This window comes from Chroicocephalus ridibundus, chromosome 1 (genome assembly GCF_963924245.1).
Source record: "Chroicocephalus ridibundus chromosome 1, bChrRid1.1, whole genome shotgun sequence".
Lineage (NCBI taxonomy): Eukaryota > Metazoa > Chordata > Aves > Charadriiformes > Laridae > Chroicocephalus > Chroicocephalus ridibundus.
Genome location: NC_086284.1, coordinates 130,782,613 through 130,806,401, shown reverse-complemented (window position 1 = coordinate 130,806,401; position 23,789 = coordinate 130,782,613). Strand labels below are relative to the sequence as shown.

Here is a 23,789-nt window from a genome sequence, read left to right as displayed (position 1 = left end):
CTAGCTTCATTTGTCTTTCTCTTTGGATTTTGGCTGCTGTATCAGATTGCAGACAATCTGTTTCTTGCCATGATTTCACTCTCAGTCTAATTCACTCTGTAGGCTGGTCTCTGGGTCTGTGATGCTGTTTCCTGGTCTTCCAGGGAATAGCATGACAAGCATATACTGCATTCCTGTCCTGCATTCAGTGAAGTTAGAGAGTAAAAAAACATCACAAAGTAGAATCCTCTGACATCATGGAGAGTAGAAAAGTGTAGCGGAACCCAGGGCTCTGGCTGGGGAGAGAGCTTGGTCCTCTGCCCTCCCAGGAATACTCTGCAGGTTCATTACATCTGGGTTTTCAAGGCCACCTGTGGTATTGATAAATACAGAAATTGCTCTTTTATTAAACAAAACATTTAAGGTTTGAGGGTGTAGCACTGTGACAAAGATGGGATGCTGTGGCAGATAACTGCAGCAGTGTAATAGAAGGGACCCAGCCAAGGAGACTTCAGCAGATACGGAACTACATGCTTCTTGCCTTCTTCCTCCACGGCTCCACGCTCTGGCAGGGGTTGCAGAGGCCGCAGGGAACTGCCTGGAGGCTGTGGCCGCCCCGGGCTGTCTGTGGTAGTGGTGACAGCAAGAACTTTGTGCGCTTGGAGAACTCGTTTGGGGGCTGTCTCTGTCCAGTGTTAATCTGATAATAGTCCGGCTCCACATTCTCTCCTTGAATCTCTGCTCTTGCTTCTGCTGTTGTCCGCTTTTTCTCCTTTTAGCGTAGTTCTGATGTTGTTCTTGGGTTTTTTTGAGTTTGGGGTATTGTGGGTTTTTTGTTCCTGTCTCTTTGCTGTTCGTAACCTTCACTATTTTTCTTTTCTTTTTTTTTTTAGCCTTTTTCCCTTCAGATCTTTTCTTCATTTCTTCCTTCCTTCTCAAATAACTCTGGCGCTTGCCTGAAACAACTGGCCATTATACCCTTTCCTCTGCGGGCTGTACCGTCTCGGCCTAGGTCGGTCTGTCTGTCTGCTCCTTAGGCTGGGCTGCCGGCGCCCTGGGGCAGGAGCTGTCTCTTATTCCCGGTGCTGTGCCTAGCACAGTGGGGTCCTATTCACGCTTCATACTTAAGCACTGCTGTAGCAAGCACAATTGAAAGATTCCTTATTTAAACCCCAGTAGAAGAATGGAGACTCCCTGTAAGATGTATTAAGATGCTCTTAATTCGTGCAAGTGTGTCTTGGTGGCTTGCAGTTACTTGCAGGTGGCTGTTCTGTGGGTTTTGCTTAATGGTGCGGTCTTGTGCATTAGAGACCTTTTAGTGGATGCAGAGAGATAATGAAAAGGAAAAAAAACAGTGATGATTCTGTTTTCAGGGATCAGAGATGTACTTGACTAGGTGACATATGTACATTTAAATGGATGCAAAAACTATACCAAATGCAGTTAAAACTGAGTCAGGGAAGCCTCCAGCAAGTAGACAGCCTCTACTTAAGCGATTTACAAGAAACTACTTTAGCAAAAGGTTTACAGGTCATACCAGGTATTTTGGTGGGAAGATTGTAGGCCTTCTAGGAGTTCCCCAAATGCGCTGTTTATCATTTCTCAGTCTTGGTGGGGTTGGAAGTTTTGGAATCTCTGACAGTGCTCTTGAAGTGGGCGTGTCAGTAGGTGCCCAATGGTGGATTCACTGTAGCAGCCTCCCTAGAAGATGCTGACAGACTCATTGAGGGTCAACTGTTGAATGGCACGAACAAGTGGGTAAATACAATCTGTTTGTAACTTGGGGTTCTCCAGTGCCCTGTCAGGGCTCAGTTACAGGGGTTTTATAAGTTATTACGTGTCAGCTGAACTGCTATAGTTGTCTTTGGCAAATGTTTGCTAAATCATGTTCCTGATGATGTAAGAGGGAGGAACAACTAAAGGAAGCTTCAAATAAGAAATCTTAGTACTGTATGGGCTGAATTTCTTAGCTAGCAATTAACTCAGAGCTGTGTAGCAAAGGGGGATACTGTTGAGGTCGCAGTCTCATGTTAAAACGATGTTGTCATACTGTTTCTACTCACTCCCTATCTCTGTCCTTGTCTCTTGTGCTGCTTTTAATCTGTAAGCTCTTTGGGGCAGGAATGACCTGACCTGAAATTATAAAAACAAATGCTGTTATGATCACTTTGGTACTCGCTTCCTAATTTGTGGAATCACCTTATCTATATTTAAAGTTGATTTATATAGCTAAATAACTTTGGTGGGGTGGGTTCATCTGCGTGTGGGTGGGGAGAGAGGAGACCAGAAAGAGTGCCTACTAAAAATAACTTGTTAAGGAGCATGAGACTGCTTATGAAACCCCACTGGCAGCCAGTGTTTAGATTACCTTAATTGTATGTTTCTGTATTTTTTCCAAAGCAGAAATTTAAGTGTAAGCATTCTGGTGGATATTTTGTTTAGTCACAGAAGAAAATGTCTTTAGTGCTGCTCCCTAAGATAATAGGGCAGGGTGTTCCCCCCACCTCGGTGTTAACTGCAGCTTGAGAAAGCTCTCCTGCTTAGAAATTTATCGTGTCGGTCTATGTTTGCCATGACAGAAAGAGTACTCAAAGCAAGCTACATGTTGCTGCGAGAGATGATTAATGCAATTCTTAAATGTGCCTCTCAAAGGTGTGGGCACCACCTTATGCAGGTGTAGGAAGGAAAGGTTTAGTAAAATGAATCTTCTCTTCAGATGCTGCAAGTAAACATCCCTTTTGGATTCAGCTGATTGGTTTATAAGTCAGTGGGATGGTAACCTGCTGGGATTTGGCAGTGGCCAGTTTAAGCAGATAGCTGTTGGAATCCTATCTGCCACAGCTGGACCCAGAGGAGGTCATCTGATGGCCAACGTGATAGGCATCGGGCAAGATCAACAGGTCTCTTCCCATCCTTTCTTGTATTTTTGTTTTGTTTTTAAAATTGTTCAGAGGCAAGCTTATGCTGGAGTAAAGTAGCACAACTGCATGGTCAATATTGTGCTGTGCTTGCTTTGACTTCCTTAATTAAGATCTACAAACCTGTAGAAAGTCAATGCGTTAGAGCTTCATGTGACGGTGTAGTGGACATTTTAACAAGCCTATCATGTGAATGTTCCAGGACCTGTTAGTTAAAGGCTTGTTCATAGTCTTTAGTATTAAGCTTTCAAAGAGAGTGTATTGAATGCCCCATCCAAAAATCTGTGATTACCTCTAAGGGAGATTGAAAGCTCCAGTAGCATTTGGAATGACTGAACTGAGATGCAGTAAATCCAAATGCTGTTTCTTTACTTAAATTTTAGGGTTATTTTCCAACAGATAAATAATAGGGAAAAAAAACGTCCCTGCATCTTGATGTAATTTTATATGTTTATTATATCAAATATAGACATAGGAGGTACATAGGAGACACCTCTCACACTTTCCTGAAAATATATTTAGTTTCTCTTTCCTTGTGACATACTGACCTCCAAAAGGCACGAAGACAGAGGTTACTTGAGTTACAGACTATTTCATTATTCTAATAAAGCTATGTTGCCTTTCTGAGCTGTTACTGCTTATTTGGTAGTGATGTTATAGTAGTTTTACAATAGCAGTGATGGACTTCTGTCTAGTGTTTACCTTTTACTTCGTTTTCCAGTTGTCTCCTGCATAGGTTTAGCACTTAGTACTTTGAATTTGTATTTGCCATTTTAGAAGCTGTTAAGCAAAATGTAGATGTACCAACAGTTTTTAGGGGTTACAGGTTTTGTTTCCTGGAAGGTTTTGAAATTGATTGACATCTAAAAAAACATTACTATTGTTTGGTGCAAGTGGAATGATTTTTTTTCTCTTTTTTCTTCTTTCCTTTGTGTCCAGCTAGAGGTGAAGGCAACTTTGATTTCAGGGTGGACTGTTGCAAAAGTGTTTTACTCTAGTGGTCTTTGGCTTGGCAGTTGTTGCTGAAATTTGTCCTGATTATTTGTTGCTGTATTGAACCAAACAGAAGTGAAATGACACGTAATTAATGGTGACTATTATTTGATCGGTAACATTAAAGCCAAAGAATGACTGCTTCACCTTTTCATCACTTATCACTTCACTATGTTTTTGTTTAAATTGAACATAGATTTTGTCTGTTGCAGAAAGCAGCATATTTGGTGTTGAGCTATGACACCATGGCATTAGTATTGAGTAGAAAAAAATGGTTTATGTAGATACTGACTTCCTAAGACCCAGAGAGTCATTATGTTAATCCTTTGCAGGCTTTCTTATTTCAAGCCTAGCAGTTAGGGTTCCAGCTGTATTGTATGCTTTAGAAAAGATTCCAATCTAAAATAAAAATCTATGTTGCAAATATCACCTTAACTTGCAGACTTTTTAAGGAAAAAAACCCAAAACATTTCCTTATTAATTTTGTCCACCCACAGTTCTGTCCCAAACTTTCGCAATTTCTGTTTCTAGTCATTGCAGTATTTTCTCCATCTGCAGATTAGAGCCCTCTCTGAAACGTCTGTTCTTCAAATGGGTAGCTTTTAGATATAATTCTCCAGCTTTCTCTCTTTGACTTAAATTTTTTGAGCTCTTAAAGTCTCACTCAAAGTAATGTATTTTTCTGACCTTACAATGTCTGTGGTTTCTTTTTGATTCTCTAGTGTTTTAAATCATCACTCCTCAATTTTAGCTATCAAGAGCGAGCACACTATTCCAAGTAGCTGTTGCATGGATGCCAAATAGGAAAGAGAACTTTTTTTTTTTTTTCCTTCCTGGCTGATGTTCCTCTGCTTATATATCTAAGGATTGCTTTAGGTCTCAGTAGCAATGTAGTGCTTAGGCACTCCTGTCCATGCCAGGATGCCTTGCAAGTCAGAGTTGACGACTGCACTCTTTGAGGTGGGTTTACTTGGTTTGACTGTATAGCCTATCACCTTGGATCCCTCTGCTTAGTTTGTGCTTGGGTTACAAAGGGAGGCCATCTGCTTTTTCATTGATTTTTACCCTGTATGTAACTCTCTAAATCTTGTGTCTGAGAACATCATAGCTTTTCTTTCAGGTTCTTGGTAAAAGCATTAAGTGTGAGGCCAAAAATTAATGCTGCTGGGGCCTCCTACTGTATTTTGTTATATCGTAGTTGTGTTGAAACTTACGGGCTAATATATTATAATTTGATTAATAGTCATGTTTCTTTCTGTATATGTGTTTCTTCATTAATTCAGGATGTGATAGCAAGTCAGAAACCCTGCAGAAGTCACAGTGCTTTTGCATCAATGCTTTCCCCACCCACCCCACCTTTTCCCAATGAACCTGTAATCCCATTAACAAAGTGGAGTCCAACAATCCAGTTTCTATAAACCACCTTACAGTTCTTTATTCATTATCAAAGTAGCTGGTATGCTACTTAATCTGAAATGATTGTCAAATTTACAGGCTAATATGGATCATCCCATCCACTTTTGAATTTCTCCAAGTGTTCTGATTCCTTTCAAAAATCAACTTCACTTCTCAGACTTTTTAGCTAGCTTTTCCAAAATCCTTGGATACAAGTTGTGAGATTCTTCTGATCTTAAGTAATGTCTGATGGCTGCTCTTTTATTGCAATATTCAGTTACAGTCAAGAAGTCAGATGACATTTCCTGTGCTAAATCAAGTGTGTGCGTGTATATATATATTTAGTGAATGCTTCTGCCTTCTCTGGGTGATGACTGGCACAATTACAGGTTTTTGTTCAATGCTTGACCTGAACTATTTTTGAAATTTCAAGGACTCCTTTGTTAGGGGTAAATTTAAAAACCAAAAACGCATTGTAATTTGTTAGACTCCTTTCTTCGATTCCCTGAGTCTTTCTGGTCTGATCCTTGAATGTTCATTCCTATCTTCTACCGTCTCCCACTAGGTAACATTCATGCAGTTCACTGATGAAGAAAGGAAGCTGTCTAGTAAACCAGTTCATAGATACCATTTTGATACTTTCTCCCCTGTACTGGCTTATAATTATTAGCTTTTTGTGAAACTGACCTTTTAAAAATGTTGTAGGGAAAATAATTAGAAAAACATCATCTAGGACTGTGATTTTTACTGCTGACAGTGTATTGCCTCAAGCATGTGTTGCTCACACTGAAGACTCTCAGAGCAGCTGATGACCTCCTTCTTCCTTCACATGTCATGAACGGATATCTAAGAAGCCAGGTGGTTTATTTCATAGCCTAGTCTGATGGTCGGCATCAGATCCTAGCAGATAACTCTTCTTGTGCTTTCTATTAAGACATTTGTTTCATCAAGTATTCAGAAATTTTGACCTTCTCAATTATCAATGACTGAAAAAAGCCAGTGCAGTTCTGATAGACTTCCATCCCCTTCTGGTCACTCATTTCTCTATAGGTAGCTGTGTCAGCTGCTGGTTGTAACCTATTCAAGTTGGCAGGGGCTAGATCCAGCAGTGTAGGGTTTCCGCGGAAGTGACTTGTTGACTGTATTGAATATTAAGCAAAATAAGATGAAAGACAGTGGAGAAGCCTTAGACTTGGGAAGAGGAGAAGTAGTCAATATTGACTTAATATTGAGCTGTATCTTAATAGGGAGATGACACTAAGAAATAAAACAGATCAGTGAAGATATTTGAATTAAGTGGAGGCAAGACTGCTGCATGACCTCAGACGTTGTAGAAAGTGTGTTGTAGGTCTGTGAGGTTTTCTTTTAGGACTTAAAAACAACCTAAGTAACATCTAATGGGAGGACCTGTGCTCATGCCAGTGAGGAGGAGTGTAGCAATTGGAGGAAGGAAGCAAGAGGAGATAGGTAAAGTGAAAAGGAGGAGTTTGTAGACAGTGCAAAGGATTGACGTTGCATTTAAAGTAGGAAGAAAGCAGCTGTAAACATCCTACTAATTCATTGTTTCTTCCCTTCAACTTCAAAACATAAAAAGAGAGGAAGAGGGTGTATATGTAGTGGAAAGAATAAAGAATCATAGATCTCTGTCTATATGTGCATTAACGTGTGTTTGTACTGCTCAGTCAGAAGCTAAACAGCTGAAGGGATGTAGTGCAGACATACTTCTGGACTTTCTCTAGGCCCATTCAGTAGAAAGCATGGGGGGGCGTTCTGATCGATAGTGAAGGATGTCTTCCATGGTCTCTGAGGGCTGAAGTGGATTTTATTGCCTGACAGCTATGTTTAGGCACTGGTAAAAAGTATAACTGCAGTACGCTTGTAGGATGGTCAGCTCTGAGCTAGTGGTAGGAGTCTGCAGCTGGTGGGATATTTATGTGACGAAATGGTTGTCCAGCAGCAGAATCCCTTGTCTCACCATATTATTTTTTTTTTGGATGCATGCCTCTTGTTCCTAAACCATTTCACTAAAATAATACTGTTCTATACTAATTTTCTTTTAATTTTTGACTTATATAAACAAAAGACTTGATTATATTCAGCTGCTTTTTTTTTTTTTTGAGTGTACAAAATTGAATTAGCACTCAGCTTGAAAAGGGTAAGTGGCCACTGGCATTAGGTAAAATGATGACATGAGCCATTCTAAGTTATATCAAGATGCTGGAAAACATTAGAGTTTGAGCAGGAGTTAGAGCTTGCACTGATGCTCTAATAAACTGTAGCCTTCTAAGTGGAGTATATTCTTTTCTTCCCACAAAGTGATGAGTATTCTCTGCTTTCAAACCATTGACTTTAATGCTTGTGATTTGTCCCATGTGGTCATCATGTGCTAAAGGTGGAAAGTGAGCTAGAAAGATCAGAGCATTTGGGAATTATACTGTCTGGATTTTGGTTTCAGTTGCACATCAGACTTCTGGAATAACCTCTTCATCAAAAAACACCCCAAATACCACATCATAGACGTTAAACATCAAAACAGCATGGGGAAATGCTTTAAGGGTTTGCATGAAAGGTACTAAGTGCAAATACAAGTGTACTGCAGAATGATAGCTATTTATTTTTACTTCTGCTCCTGTCCTGGATGTTAAAAACAGTCAGATGGATCTGCTTTCTTGTTACAGTAAAGCTAGGTCATACTGCCATCGGCACCAGAAAGCAGCTTCTTTTGGACAAATGCTAGTGACTCTTCTGATGTGAGCTGTGCTGCAAGAGCTGTTTAGTATTTTGGTGTTTGGTCCCTCCTTCCTTCCATAGTTTTTCAATTTAGTGTTTTGGTTCTATTGTAGACGTACAATTGAAGGTGTCAAGAGTATTGTGTTTGACAGTGCCTGCTTAGCCACTGGGGCCACTAAGTTGGACAGTCCAGAACAAAATAAGAGGTGAAGGGGATGAGAACTGTCTAGGCTTCTCGTTAGGACTTGCTCTGATATAGCGCTTCTTGGTGTTTGCTGTTAGGAGTCTCAATTTGGAGGTAGTGCAGATGGCTGGAAAAGGGTGTTTGCTCTCTGCTATCTTTTGTCATGCTGAGGCTAAACCCGGAATTTCCCAGAGCTGTTTAGTTAACTCTTTTATGTGCTGTTTGGCTGGCAAGTCAACTCTGGCTGTCCAGACAATAAAAACTGGGATAACATTCTGAACTCTATAGGGTCTTCTGAACAGTACATACATCTGTGTAGTGGAATGAGTGGCAAAACAGGCTTGGGGCTCTTGGATGCTGCTGTGTTACATATTATTTGTATATTTTGAAAAGCAGTGAGTTGTTTTTACGCTTCAGGATCAAAGGTGCAAGGTGAATTTTACCCCTGCGATCCCTCAGGTTCAACTATTCTGTAATAGAATATAACTGAAACTCTTAACAGGCTTATGTTTTGAAAGGTTGGCGTCCTTATGGTGTCTTTTGTGGATGGGTTTGCAAAAGCTGTTGTTTATTAAAAGAAGGAAACTGGGAGAAACATCTAGGAGGCTTAATGCTCTGTAACATTCTGGTAAAGAAACATAGTAATTCTTGCTGTAGCTAATCAAAGTGTTGGGGCTTACCAAGTTTAGTTAGGAGCTCTTTTTTTCATAGACTTAAAAGGAAAATGTGTAAAGCTGACCGGTTTCTCATTTGAGCTCTGGAGAAGTTGCGCGGGTCACTGCAGTGCCACATTGGGAAGAACCACCTCATGTGGCCTGAAATTCAGGGTTTGCCCTTGCAGTGAAGGAGACCCCTAAGTGAACTGTAGCTCTGAAGAGTGTCCTTAGAGCAGATCCATTGATACCAAGTACTTCAAATCTCAACCAGTATTGCTAGGGACTTTTTTTTTTTTTAACATCTAAGACTTCAGTAGTCTTGATTTTTGGGAAAGCAGGAAACAAACCTCATTAATGGTGATCTTGAAACTGTGGTCTTGAGAGCAAGGCCAAAAAAACCCAAAACCAAAAAAACCCCCAAAAGTGGGGAAGTAGATGATTACCTTCTAAATGATGACAATTGTTGCAGTAAGGTAGATGTCACCTATTTATATGTGCTGAGTTAGAATGCTAATCACAAAATAGCCAGGCAAATAAAATGCTGGGCTGCTGTCAGAATTGCACTTTCAACTTGTTTACCAAAAAAAGGGGTTGGTTCTTTTCCTGGCTTCCTTCCACTTATTTCTTACAGTTATCATAGAGGAGGGTGAATTTTCCATGCAGCTTTAGTCTGCTTCCATTTGTGCTCCTTTCTGTCCCTCTGAGCAGACATTAATTTTTCTTTCTGTTTTTACTTTTTTTTTGGTTGTTTCTCTGTTTGGTTTTTTTCTTCAAATGTGTAAATCTGCATCTCATCTGCTGGTGAATATTTTGGGGAAGGGCTATACCTGCTGTGTATTGTTTGCTAAGTAATGGGCACCCTTAGCACTAATGTGCTGTATTTTTAATTTGTTCATTTGTTTCACGGAGCAGTTGGATGCATAAAAGGAAAAAAAAATTTAAGAACCTAAAAGATAGCATAAGAAGTGAGTGACAGTTAATGTGGATCTTTCAGGGTAAATCATCCCAAGCCGGCCTACTTTTCTTCTGGATCTTAGAAGTACAGAAGTAGAGTAGATGTGTGTATCTTGGCTCTGAAGTTTTCAAATTAATTTTCTCATGAGAAACCTAGGAAAACAATGGACTACTGGAAATCCCTTAAAATGCATACAGAGTGGTCTGGTTATTTTGTTTGAGCATAAGAAGAGATTCAAGATAAAATTAGGATAAGATGTTTAATGGGATTTTGAAGAGTCTTTAACCAGTCTCACAGGATCCACTGTTTTTCACCAATTCGTTAGATAAACTTCACGTAGCATCATGAAATGTGTCTCTTTCTGGTGGTGACTGTGCTTGAAGGATATGACAAGCTGGCAAAAGAGCGTTAAGTAACCTTGGATGTGGTTCACTCAGGCCAAATGCAGAATATTAGGCTTTGATAAGAGTAATCAGGTGTGTAAGTGGAAAGTGGATGAGGATTGGACGGGCAGCAGCTCTGCAGAGGAGAGTTTGGTACACAAACTGATCATGAGTCAACCAGGTTGCAGCATTGCACAAGCTGCAAACATTGTGCTGGGCTCTACAAACAAGTGTGTCGCAAGTCGGACATGAGAAGTCACCAGCACGCTGGGCAGAGCTGGGGTAAGCTTCCTACGCAGGGTCTAGTTTTGGATATTATTCCTGGGAGGTTTTTAGATTTTAGAGAGGTCCCCTAAAGAGAAATAGCTTCTCCATCGTGGTAACTTTTTATGCAACAGCCCATCAGATATTTGAAGGGCAGTGAGGGGAAAGAGGACAGGGGAGAGCTGCACCATTTTTCGTGCCTTCTGGGAGCAGAACAAGAAGCGATTTGCCTAAACTGCACTAAAGGTGATCTGAGCTACCAGTTAGAAAAATCTTTCTAAACGCATGAGTAGCGAAGGACCGGAAGAGACTCCGTGGGGAAGCTGTGGAAGGAAGGTTTCTTAATAAGCAGATGCGACGAGCATCTCCTGAATGCAGATTCTGTACAGTTGCAGAGTAACTGCTGTGGAACAGCAGATTCTGTTTTTTCTTACAGTCCTATTTGATTCTGTAACCCAAGCCATCCTAACTGAAGGGCAATAAATGCACAGTGTGTGCTTGCAAAATGCCTAAAACTTTGCTCCTATTACAAACAAAGTCAGACTTTGAACAAGGGGATGCACCACTGGTGATAAGACTAGGTAATAGTGGTGTTGTCTTTTGATGGGAAAGTGGCGGAGAAAGTGCATGTGCGGTGGCTGTGGACTGCTGAAACCCACAGCTGCTGCGTCTGCATCAAAGCTCATTCACCTGCACAGCATCCACTGCGATCTTGCATCCTGAGTGCATGTTCCTGTCTGCATTCTGGTTCACGTTGAGATGTGAGCTAAGTGTGTGCCACCGTCATTCTTCTCCCTCTTCCTCCCCCTGACCCAATGAGTGCCTCCCTTCTTTGCAAGGAAGTCCAGGCATGGAATGAGAGAGGAGCAGGACTGTGCCGTACGACGCAGCCTAGGTTTCACTTCAGGTGCACGCAGCCAGCTTTCACAAAGGTTTTGCTTCCTAATGCATGCAAGCTGGAGCTTTACGTGTAGGTGGGTTTGTAACAAACTCTGTCAGTACTTCTGGGTTTTGTGGCCAAATGTATGCCCTGTAAAGCACGGAGTGCTGCTCTGCAGCCTGTACTGGCAGTTTGGTTTATTCAGTTACAGGAAAATGTAGGGAAATGCCTCATTTTGGTAATACAAATAACACTATGTTTAATACCGCTTATGTTAATCAGATGTAGAAATAAGTACTTGTCTTCATCATGCATCATATTTTATTGCTGAGCTGTTTGCTTCTGAAGAGGGAATATTTTTTGCTAGCAATGATCTAGATGAAAAACTGTAACCAGTTAATATATTTCAGTAAAAAATAGGCTTAGTGTTTTCTTTGCATTTTGTCAGTGTCTTTTTATTTTTCTTTGTAATAGTGAAATACACATGCCAGTTTAAATCTTGGCCTTACCCTCTCGTGTTTCTGTCTTGTTGGTCATTTTGTTTACACCTGTATTTTGATTACTTGTGTATCTCTTGCTTCCTAGGAGACAAGGATGGCAGCAAAGTGACTACAGTAGTGGCAACTCCTGGACAAGGTCCAGATCGACCACAAGAAGTCAGCTACACAGACACCAAGGTGATTGGAAATGGATCTTTTGGTGTTGTGTATCAAGCCAAACTCTGTGATTCAGGAGAGCTTGTCGCCATCAAGAAAGTCCTGCAGGATAAAAGATTCAAGGTGAGCCTACGGATAAATTCAGATTATTTTAATGAGTGTTATCTCATTTTCCATGTCTTTGATGGCAATGTTTTTGATTTTTTTTAAATTTATTTTCATTGGTGCATAAAAATGCACATGAAAAATTTCCAGGACTAAAGATTAAACAGATGGTTTAAGATGAAGGGATATAGTTTAACTTGAAAATAAGTGAGTCACTGTTGTTATGATTATTTGGATTAGTGCAAAACAGGAAGCTAAAAATCCTGATTTGACGTTGTGGTGTTGCTTCCACATTGCAGACTAGATTTTTCAGACAATAAGCTTGTGGAAACAAGGGAAAAGCTTGTCTTATGCTTACTTTTTTCTGGCATAGACTCTTTTCCAGTCATGAATAATTAAGCTGCTGGAAGGAACAGAAGCCTTTGGCCTTTGTTCTTGGTTGTTGCACCTACAAAGTGGAAGGCTGTATTTGAGTAAACGGGAAAGTCCCCAGGCGAAGTAAGAAGATAACAAATACTGAGCCCAGGGCAGCTTGGACTGAAGGCGATTTACTTCCCTTTGTTATCTGATTTATAAATGTGATCTATTCTTGTGGTTTTAATAGACTGATATTTCTTTATTCTAAACCAGTAGCCTTCCAAAAAGTTGTATTTTTATCTGGTGATATTTAAACCAAATAAAACTTAAGGACCATCAGCAACCTCATCACTGCTGTGTCTCTGCTTGGTACTTGGCGTGCTTGACTGTTTTCCCTTACAGTAAAGTGGCCTGCAGCTAAACTTGTGCAAGGAGTGAATGATAGTAAAGGTACTGGTTTTAGCGTCTGAAATCAGTGGTGTGGGTTTTAGCATCTGAATGCCACACCTTTCATGACTATAGAAGCATACAGACAATAAATAGAGAAAGTGGCATGGTCTAGGTACAGAAACTTTGAGCTTAAAAATAGGAAAGTGAAGTCTATTTAAGGAAAATTAGCAATTTGAAACTACTTTTTAACAATTTGTTACTTACTGTTAGTTTTAGAAATACTTCTAAAGGCTATCGAATGACATCTTATCTCAGTTTTTTCATTTTTTCAGTAAGACTTGATGCACATCTGGCTTCACTGGTTATGTTTATAATTTGTGTCCTGTTTTGGTAGCAAAATCATTCTTTTGAAATGTTTTGAAGGAGCTGGCATATGCCTTTTCCTTGAGTCTTGAAATTGATGCTGTCATCACCACAGGCATCAGCGTATCACAGATGCACTAGATTAAGAATGGAAAAGGAAAGATGTTTAAATTAGTGTAATCATGCAGCATTGTTTAACTTCTAATTGAGAGAGGCGTGTAAGGTTCTTACATTGTTGTTACATCTGAGTTATTTCTGGATTGTATTATGTGTTGAAGGCAATTAGTACTGGGGAAGTATGCAATATGATGTAAGAGTAGATTATTTTAGAAGAATGGAGAAGGTAGAGGAATAACAGAAGCTCTTAACCTAGTCATGGTTAAAAGAGCTTTTTGTTCTCTTCCCATTGCATAGGGGGAAGGCCAGGATGTTTCCTTTACCATGCGTGCTTGGTGGATATCAGCTAGTGCTTTGGACTTTTATTTCTTAGTCTCATGGCTTTGAGGTTGTGTAGGGTGTCAAAATGAAAACTTGGCCAAGCGTTTTAGTTCCTCCCTGTTAGATACTAATAGTTTGTGATGCCTTCAGGTTTTTTTTATAATCTATATTGAGCATCTATAATAAAATGTAGGCCTTTGATTGTTCTTGTTTAAGTAGTTGATTCAGTGGCATTTTATTATCTGAGTATGTATCTTTATATTTTGGAGTGTTTCTTTAAGTGATTTAAAAAAACATGACATCTTTTGAATATTAGCCTTTTTGTTTAAGGAAAAAAAGCTGAACTAAAAAGCTAAGTAGGGTGTTTCCCGTTTGGACTCTGAACTAATTGCCTACATATGATGACATAAGCTGAGAACATCCAGTTCCTGGAGACTTTAATACCCCTAAACTAGGTGGAAATAATGGTAAGTGCATGTGTAGATTTACAGATTGATAGCATTAATTTAAAAATACTTTCTTTAACTTCATAATTTGCATGGGTCACATCTGCAGTGGTACCCAAGTTATGCATTTTTTCATGTTCTTATCCCAAACTTGTATGCCAAATGCACAACATCATCTACCTTTGGTCTCAGCTCCCTGGTTTTTCCCGTCATTCATCAGTTTAGTCCTCCCTTTCTTTTCACATTCTGATCTGGAAGTGTATGTTCTGTTGGCAGGAGGTGTAAATTCCTGCAGGCTGGATGAAAGCCTCTGCCTGGACGGATTTGGAAGCTAGAGACATGTATCTTATATCAAGAATAGCATACAATTACTTCAGAGTATGCTGCTCTTTGGGAATGTCTGATCTAGGTTGTAAATACTGGACTAGATACTTTATCAGTTAAACAGGGGACTTCGAGTGTCTGTTGGTCGTATAGTTTGATTACAGCGTAGGAACAGGCCAGCTCTTCTATTCAGAGAGCTGAGCTATAGTGTGCAGCCCAGCTGGGTTGCTGCCACCCCCACGTGACTGCCTGAGTCCAGATCTAAGCCCTGGTGAGTGGAGTTCCTTAAGAAATCTGCCACTTCTTCCCTCTCATTAATGTACACCTCTGCTTCGGCAACGATGAGGAAAACCCTATTGTAAGCAGCCAAAGATGGCAGTAGCTTGTTTGCTTTAAATCAACTTTACCAACTTCTGAGGGAAGAGAAGGGAGCACTTTAGGAATACCTGTCTGCGCAGGTCCCAGTGGTGGAGAAGCAACAAGAGGAAAGCAGTGCATGGAAGTTGCTTCCTGAAGCACAGATGATCAACAAAATTTTCAGCTGTATGCTTCAAGCTAGTGCCTGCTTGTCTTTACATCCTGATGGATTTATCTTGGTACATGCAGGATAATTCCTTTGTTGTGATTTAGCTCTTAAAAAAATGCTCTTAGGAAAGCCAGCAGGAAGTCTTGAAACTTAAAGGGCATGATTCAGAAACTTTAGGAAGTCCTAACAGAGTGCAACTTCTGAGTTCCTTCTGCATTTTGTGAATGTGGAGGGAGTTTGTTGTGAAGACCTGGAAAATGCACGACAGTTGCCAATTTTTAGATCTCTGTCAGGAAGTTCAGATATTTTTATCTGGGTTTAAAGCTAGCTTGAAAACTGGAATTACCAGAGGGCAGTTGTCTTTTTTCTTTTTCCATTTTCCATTACTATGACAAGTTTCTCGGCAGCCTCCACTGAAGTGGAAGCAGGATTGGTCTATGCCAGAACCAAGTGAGTGTAAAATCTTTGCTAAAGAGTGGAATATTGCAGTTTCTGTGGTGGTAAAGATAGCTTGTAGTGCTCCTACTTCTTTCAGTGCCCTTGTTGCACTGTAATGGTTCTTTAGCTTAGCGGTGCAGTTCCTGCATGGCTGTGTTTTAAACAGGGTCTCTGAAAGTGCTCTGGATTTTAAAATGAGTATGGCTAGAGTTCGCTGTAACCTAGAGCAGTAGTATTGGTGCACTAGGGATAGAGACAAATGGCTGAGGGGAACAAATAAAATAAAATAGAGATTTATGCTTCATTTTGGCTTGCGCTTCTTCTGCCTTCATTAAGCTAGATCTCCATATTAAGCATGAGGAATTAAGTAATTTTGGAAAATTACGTGATATTTAGGTGAGTAGTTCACAAACTACATGCTGTTTATTGTTAATCTGTGGGACTGTTGAATTTGTCTCTAATCAGTATGGAGGGTCAGATTTTCTTTGGGTTTTTTTCAGTTAAAAGTTTAACAAGGCTGAGAGATGTTTTCTCTTCAAAAAGTGGTGGTGTAAGACAGCTGTTCACAAGCTTTTGGAGCCAATATCCATCCAAATGGCAAAATTTCATAAAGACTTAAGTTCCGGTTTTCACAGATGTATACTGTGTTTCTGCCACAGGTGTGTAATAATAGGACTTCATGCAAAGCATCAATAAAGACAGGTGTAGTTAAATTACTAACTATTGTATAGTCTGTGCAGGCCCTTAACTGACACAGTTGTGGTTCTGTTAATTGTGATGCTTGAAAAGAAAATACTGGTAACATAAATTTTTTTTGCACTGCTTTTTTTGGCGTGTTCATTGGAATATTCTTCAGATTAGGAGTCAGTCATGTTGCTGTCTAATTCTGCAAAAAGCAATAATAAGCAAGCAGGTATGTTAGCACAAATAGGAAAGTCTTAGTCTGGTTTTTGTTATTTCTGTCATTCCATGCCTATTCTTAAGAAATCCTGTTGGAATGAATGCGTGAATTGCTAGAAATATTTCTCAGCTGTCTGAGAATAAATACTTAAATTCTTCATATCTGAATTGCAGTGCTTAATGTTTCTGCTTTAGCACTAGGCTGTCGCCATCTAAATGATGAAGAGAGTTCTTCATAATCCTGCACATTTTCAGACAACCTAGATTGGGCATAACATTTCTTGTTAATGGCTCACATAGACCTGAAGTGTGCAGCAAGAGAAAGCCAAATTCTGTAATGGGAACCATTCATGCCATCCAGACTGTCAAATCATTCAGCGACTGCCTGGGTTTAGCAATCCAACTGTGTGTGCCCATGGCTTAGTTGCCTGAATTATTTAAATAGATTGATTTTCTGGAGTGTGAGACAATGCCAGACTTAGGGCCCTGATGGTCCATAAACGTGAAGCCCTACATTGATAAAGCTGAGGCTACTGATTAATAGGCAGTGCTCTTTCCCATTTTTGGCTATGGGGGGAACATAACGTCGTGAGCATTTGCATGATTTTTTTTTCAGTATGTAAAATCTCAGTGTTAGCCTGAGCCTTAAAACCCAATAAAGCAGCAGGATGGAAAAAGAAGTCTATATTGAAGTTCTGGTTTCTCTCTTTCTCTGGGTGTGCATACTTTTCTGAGCTGTTTGAAATGTTTCTGAAAGAGTAGCAGCTTTCCTTCAGTTCCTGCCTCAAATATATCAAGCTGCTAAGTATGAAAAGATCCTTTTTCAAAGTAGCCCATATCCGCTGTTTGTGTTAACTTAATTACAGCAACTTTGATCTTAGCAGCTCACATGAAAAATATAAAACCACAAGGAAGAATTCCCGTTGAAAAATGACTAGGTATTTAGGTTCTTAAGTTCTGTTACCTTTTCTGTTTAAAGCATTCAACAATCTAAAGCTGACCCAGTTTTTTTAATAGGTTGTGAGTCTCTGCTTGTGGTTGAAGGTGTCATTCTGTAAACATGCATGTACAAAAAGCATGAACCTGTTGACTAATGAGATACATATCTTTTGCTCTCAGAATCTCGGTGGTTAACAGACCACTGTGAGCATCCGACTTCAAATCGTGTTTATTTCCACTCTTGTCCTATCCTCCCTGGCTTATTTCTTGGCTCTTGGTTATCCTTGGCCATTTAAGATACAGCAGATAGTAGCATTGCTTTGAAAAAAGGTTGCATTTTCAGGGGGCTTCAGTCTACTAAGGTCACTGTTAGTGTAGCTAATCTATTTTGAGGAGGGAGGTACCTAGTAACCTAATAGAAATAAGAGTTAAAACAAGTCTTTTTTTGTAGTCTGTAAGCTTGGGTATAGATAGTCATCTCTATAGACTGACAAACAAAGAGGATTTTGACACCCAGCCTCTTTGATACATATTGGGGATCCCAGTTGGAAAGCTTTAAGGGAAAAGGTGTTGCTGTCTCTTCAGTGCATGTTTGGTCTCCCTTCACCGGGTTCAGACAGGCTGCAAGAAGCATCTTGCCTTTTAATGTTTTAGCAAATCCATCTTCCTGGCTCCCGTTCCTCTGTATTGTACGCTTGCCATGAGCATGTTACATGTATAATTGAAGAGAAGCCATTGTTACTGCTGCAAATTGAGATAACCACGTAGAACTCAGACTTCATTTGTCTGTATGTGCCTGAGTTCTAGACCCTTTCAAGCATGCGGTGTCCAAGTAAAATACTTTACCCCTGTCTAGAGAAGGAACTGGAAGTTATCACAGTGGTTTAGAATGAACATAGTCTTCATCTTCAGTCAGCGTTTTAAGTCGTGAGTACAATGTAGAGGTTGGACCTGTTCTGGTGTATTCATGATAATCTTTCTCTGTGACCTCTTGTTTCCATTGAACTAAGGGCAGCAGTTTCTTTGTTAATTTCATCTCTGTGTGTGAGCTAGCTGAGCGCTCTCATATCTTCATCTAAGGATCGTTGAATATTCAAATATTAATCTGTAAGGCCTTCTCTAAGAAGAATGTCTCTCTTATTTACCCTATCTCAGTTGAGTTGGAAGCACCCATGGGATAAAAAGTCACAAAGGAAAGACATGGCGATGAGAAATAATAACATTTAAGCACCTTTCTTTTAAGTCTTTGAGGACTTGAACATCTTAGCTACTTTGAAGATCTGAGGAATAGTGAATCACTGTTCATAAGACTATTATGGAGGTGGCACTCTTAAAAGGATGCCTTAATTTTATTATTAAGTAGCTAGAAGGAGCACCCAGAACAAGAGATTTGTCTTCTGACTAATGTGATGGCTTCTGTTTGTATCACAAGTGGGGAAGGAAGACTGAAAATGTTTTCCAGTGACATTAGCAAATATTACAAACTTCTGTAAAACTAGCAGAAGGAAGATAATTGAGCCTGACTCAAAGCCTTTTCAAAACTATCCCCATCTGAGGGGATGCAATCCCTTTTAAAGACTGCAGAATGGGAGATGCCTGGGCTTTTGTTCAGGGTATTTTTACATCTCCTAAAGAGCTGGAGGGCTGTGTTTGGTTCCAGAGTGTTTCTTCAAGTCTGTGCTTTAACTCTTGTACAGAGGCCAGATTTGTAGCTCTGGTCCACCTTAGCTTAGCCATATTATCAGAGATGCTTACCAAGATAATAGCATTTCTTACAGCAGTACTTGATCTGTCTGTCTCCTGAAAGCTTGCTTACTGGAGCCAATTCTGTCATTTGTCTGTACTTGCAGTTGCAGTACCTGTCTCTTCATGGCACACCAAAGAGGCTGGGTAGATATCTGAATTCTTACTCACAACCTTGTATTTCATTCCATTTTCTAATTTTCCCAAGCACTGAGTTTTGCTAGCGAACCAAAAATCTGTTTCTACCCTTGCTTTTGGAAGTCTTTCAAGTAAGCAGTGCGTTGTCCGTTGTATCAGCTGAAACCTCCCTGGAAGTACTTTTGTGGCCTAGAAGAGATCTAAGAGGGCTAACAAGCATCGTCTTCACCTTGTATTATTAGCTCTATATAATGTCTATATTCTTATGTTAAAGTCTATATAATAAAATTGTCATTGTGTTATGACTGTTTCTATGGATGTTTTCTAATCTGATAAATGAATTGGATGCATAATAGGTGTTAATGCAAAATAGGTCTTTGGTTTGGCACGTGGAGATGAACTGAAGTTTGTGTTAAGGGCATTTATTTCAGTTTTCTCTTTTAGCTGTTAGAGTTAGGGAGTTAGACTGAAAATTGCTGCCCAGGGAATGCAGCGTCATCCAGCTGCAATTGGCCTGGGCAAGAGGAAGGAATGCTCTTCATCTGCAGACATGCCTGCGTGTGCTTGTAGAAATGTGTTTCCACATGTTGCCGTGTGGAAGCCCACGTGTTGGTAGGGAAATACCTGCTGTAAGAATGTGTTCTTTGAAAAGGGGGGAGTAAAAAGAGCCTTTGAGGGCTGCTTTTCCCCTACCCTGTGGATGCTAGCATGACGCATTTCTGTAGATATGTGCTGCAGTTCAAGTGGTGTGTTTATTTTGGATTTTGAGCTTTTCTATTTCCACGAGTGTTTCTGTGGTACTCTCTAGACTAGGACCAAAGATGGGATTTTAAAACAAGATAGCTGTTTGCGGTCAACTTTCTCTCTTCTCATCCACTGATAATGTATAACTTGAGACTAAAATTAAACCTGTCTGTTCTATGTGAATCTACTGACCAACAAAAAGAACCTTAAGATGCATTAAATTTATAAAAAGTCTTTAGCCCCACTGGTCCAGATAATTCATATAGCTGCCGTAATAATGCTTTGGCTTATTTCCTGTTGTGTCTCCTGTCTACTAAAGGAAGTGAGTTCTTACGTCTGATGTTCATGAAATACATATATTTATATACATTACATGAAACATATATTCCATATATATATTCCTAAATTAAGCTGGAGACTGCTTTGAGAGCAGAGGTTAAAGAATAACACTGTAGGGTTGCTATTCTGAAATAATGACATTCAGAATGAAGATTACAGTTTAAAAAAATTCCAAACCCATTAAGGTATGGAAATATGTAGTTTAAAGCACATAAATAGCTGTAACTCTGCCACATACTGACAATATACTACAGCTGTGCTAGTGTAGTTGAAGATGCTGCAGAATTCCTGATCCTGGTCAAATTAAGTTCCAATTTTAAAAGACACTTTCCTTTTCTTTGACTTTTCAACTTTACTGCCTAAGTGCTTGAGAAGGACTGGTGTATTTCTGCATGGAGTAGAATAACCTCTATCGTTCGCATTGTAAATCAGAATTTTACTTTTGCATCACAGCTTCTGCTTAGAGGGAGCCGTGTTTATGACACAAATTCATAGGTCTGTGTAAATGAGCTGAAAGCTGACTTTAACATTCCTCATTTTTGGGGTACACCATGTTGGTGTTCAACAGTAGTTGTTAAAAGTGTGGACGTGGTATTTTATGGAAAGATCTGTGGTAGCCTTTCAGGAGCTCTACCATGAAGACTGTCTTTGCTTGCCTGAGAATATATTGTCACATTGGATATGCATCTCTGAGATTGGTGAATTACAGACTGGTAGAGCAGATTTTGGTTCTCTCATTCTCATTTATAAACAAAGTATTTAAGGGCTGCTAGTGGTACTCTCTTAGCATGGCAACGGAGTAGCCTTTCTAAGGCTGCAGCTGGTTGGAAGTGGAGAATCGAGGGCTGCTCTTTGTTTTGTGAATGCAGCCTGAACTTGGTCACTTAAAAAGGTAAAAGTCCAGTAAAATTCCTGAAGTCCTTCTGAAGCTCAGGGATTTAGTGATACACTGCTGCATGAGGTTGTACATAAATTCTAAACTAGATCTATTTTTTTAATCTTGCAGTTTTAGCTAAGGTGAACAGGCATAGAGGAGGCACATCTAATGCTCTTGAGAGCTAGGTAACACTGCTGCTGTATAGAGCTTGGGTATTAAAGCGGATGTTGGGTGGAAATGATGTCCCAGTGGGAACCTTCTACACCTGTCTCCCAGTTTGGGAGAATAGTATTGTGTAGGGTAGAAATAGAAGATTAGCCGATGCTTGTTGACATAAAAATGGTGCTTTTGAGACTACTTGGATATTTAGTGTATGCAGTAACTTTAAGGCTTTTTCTTATACCATTGTGTATTCTCTTTTGGAAGTCCCACAGCATGAGATTGCCTGGCTACAGAAGATTTAGCATAAACACTTTTTACATCTAGCAACATTATGTACGTGTGGCTCTCGCTTACTTCTTACAGCATGATTGGAATATGTTATCAAATAATTTGACTTCAGTTTTTGCCAGTGAACACAGATTTTTATCTTTAAAATACTTGGCCACTAAATCAGGTGATGGCAAATGGTGTGTCCTTTTTGAACTCAGTATTTTTTATTTATTCAGATATTCTGCTGTGGTAACTAAACATTTGAGGGGAAAGAAGGGATAACTGACGAAAGGCGAGACACTGGAAGGACAGAAAAGATCCACCTGCTGCTCAGCAGAGGCTTCATGAAGCAGAGAGTGGGGGCAGATCTTTTTGTCCATGTGTCGCCAGGACAGCTGTGCTGGCCCTCTGGCACTGTCTTGTAGTTCAGCCCTTTCGACTTTGTTTAAACCCTTGTAAATCAGCTGCTTTTTTATTCCTAGTTCCTCCTTGAAGAGGAGTAACTTGAATTCAGCAAATAGTGTGAGGAAGGTTTAAGGAAGTGGGGAAATAGGAATAATTTTTGATTGTCACTTTGTTTTCTGGAGTAGACCTGACATTTTAGAACCAACTGGCATGCTCCTTCTGGGGAGTTTTCAAAGCTTTGAGAGCCATATAATTGATGATTGTTTCCTTTGTTGCTAAAGGCAATATGCACTGCCCACTGCCGCTCTGAAAAGCGGTACCAAGACATGTGAAAATAATGAAAGGAAGCTACTTTAAATGTTTTGTCCAGTGTCTGTAGTACAGAGACAGAGGCACTTCAGACTGTCAGGCATATTCTAGAATTAGCAACGCTGCTGGTTTTTCCTGTGACTTGGATACTTCCTGGTCCCTGGGATGACTGAGAAGGTGAGATGTGAGTGACAAACAGAATTATTTTTAGCCTACACAATACAAGGAATTACTTTTCTGCTATTTTAAATTGTACTTTTTTGAGAAAAGCTTGTTTTGTCTTTGTCCCCCTTAGGTTGTTCCCTCACACTTTCTGTCTGCATTATGCAGTGAAATTTAGCATATGGTACCCGAGACAAAGGATGATGGAGACAGTGAGATTTTGTTGGATGACCTTGTCTCTTGTATGATCTGCTGCAGGAAGTAAAACTGAACCTGATTTTCTTTGAGGAGATTTGTAAGAGTTGTATCATGTAATAACGCAAAATAAGAAATATTTATGGAAAGATAATGAGAAACTTACTCAGCTAAGGAAAATTGTAATTGTGGTGTTTGATGCTTTGGTATTGTGTAGATACTTGTTTTAAAATATGAAGAGTGATGTCAAAAAAAAAAAAGTCCTCGTGTGTTTGTACTGGGTTCTGGAAAGGAGTAGGGAAGGGACCCACTCAAAATCCAGTTTTGCTTCTTTAGGTTGAGATGCGAGGTGTGGTGTTTATCATATTTTTAAATATGTGTTATGAACTTTTAACTAAATAGAATGCAGTCTGCTTTCTTCAGGGTGGGTTTTTGTTTATGTAGTGCCTGCTGTAGTGAACTGGGATGAGTAGTGGAAGCTTCTATATGTGTCATGATGCAAATACCCAGACTATACATCATCTATATTCTGTAGTTCTTCTAAAATTTGAAGCGTAGTCTAATCGTTGCAGGCCCAACAAAGGTGCTCATTTCACTTCTTTGTGATGTTCCTTTGAACATCCTTTGTGATTAGACTGCTTAGTCCTGAGCTAACTAGTCAAAATACAAACATCCAGTCTGTATCATTGAAGTATAACAATGTGTATGTAAAAACAGCTGGATCTAACTTTAATTATTTAATTTTTTTTTTCAATTCAAAAGGCAGTCTGTCATAGAGAGCTAGAGTATATTTCCCTTCTTGCTCCCCCCTAAATTATATCAAATGAAGATGAAGACGGAGTATCTGACTCGATGCCTCTTAAAGGTTCATCTGCTTCTATTTCTTCATTTGAATATATGTCTGAGGATCTGCTTATCAGACTGTGTTTGCAGGCCCTTGTGCATTCGTCTTAATTTAATGTCACCAGACATATGAGTCATAAAGGTTGTACCAAGTGTAAGCAGGCATCTCATTTATACCGGATGCATGCCAGTGCATGCAACAGTGCAGGCATGTTGATTGATTATAACTGAAATAATCTATTGCAGGCTACTTAGTCCCTGAAATGGGATAGTGCAACTTACCTGGATGTTGTGGCAGGGCATGCAGACTTCTTCCTGAGCTCCCAGCCAGGCTGTTCACCAGTTGCATTTCTCTCACTGCCGGTGTACAAAGGAGTGTACAC

The 23,789-nt window shown here is 39.8% G+C and overlaps 1 protein-coding gene across 2 annotated transcripts in view; it reads left to right on the top strand.

Annotated features, from left to right (window-relative positions):
• GSK3B (glycogen synthase kinase 3 beta) overlaps positions 1-23,789 on the top strand; it is a 153,474-nt gene that overhangs the window by 45,631 nt on the left and 84,054 nt on the right. For both annotated transcript variants that reach the window (XM_063351972.1, XM_063351982.1), the window contains exon 2: positions 11,923-12,116. In XM_063351972.1, the coding sequence (XP_063208042.1) occupies positions 11,923-12,116 (194 nt within the window). The remainder of the gene's footprint in view (positions 1-11,922; positions 12,117-23,789) is intronic.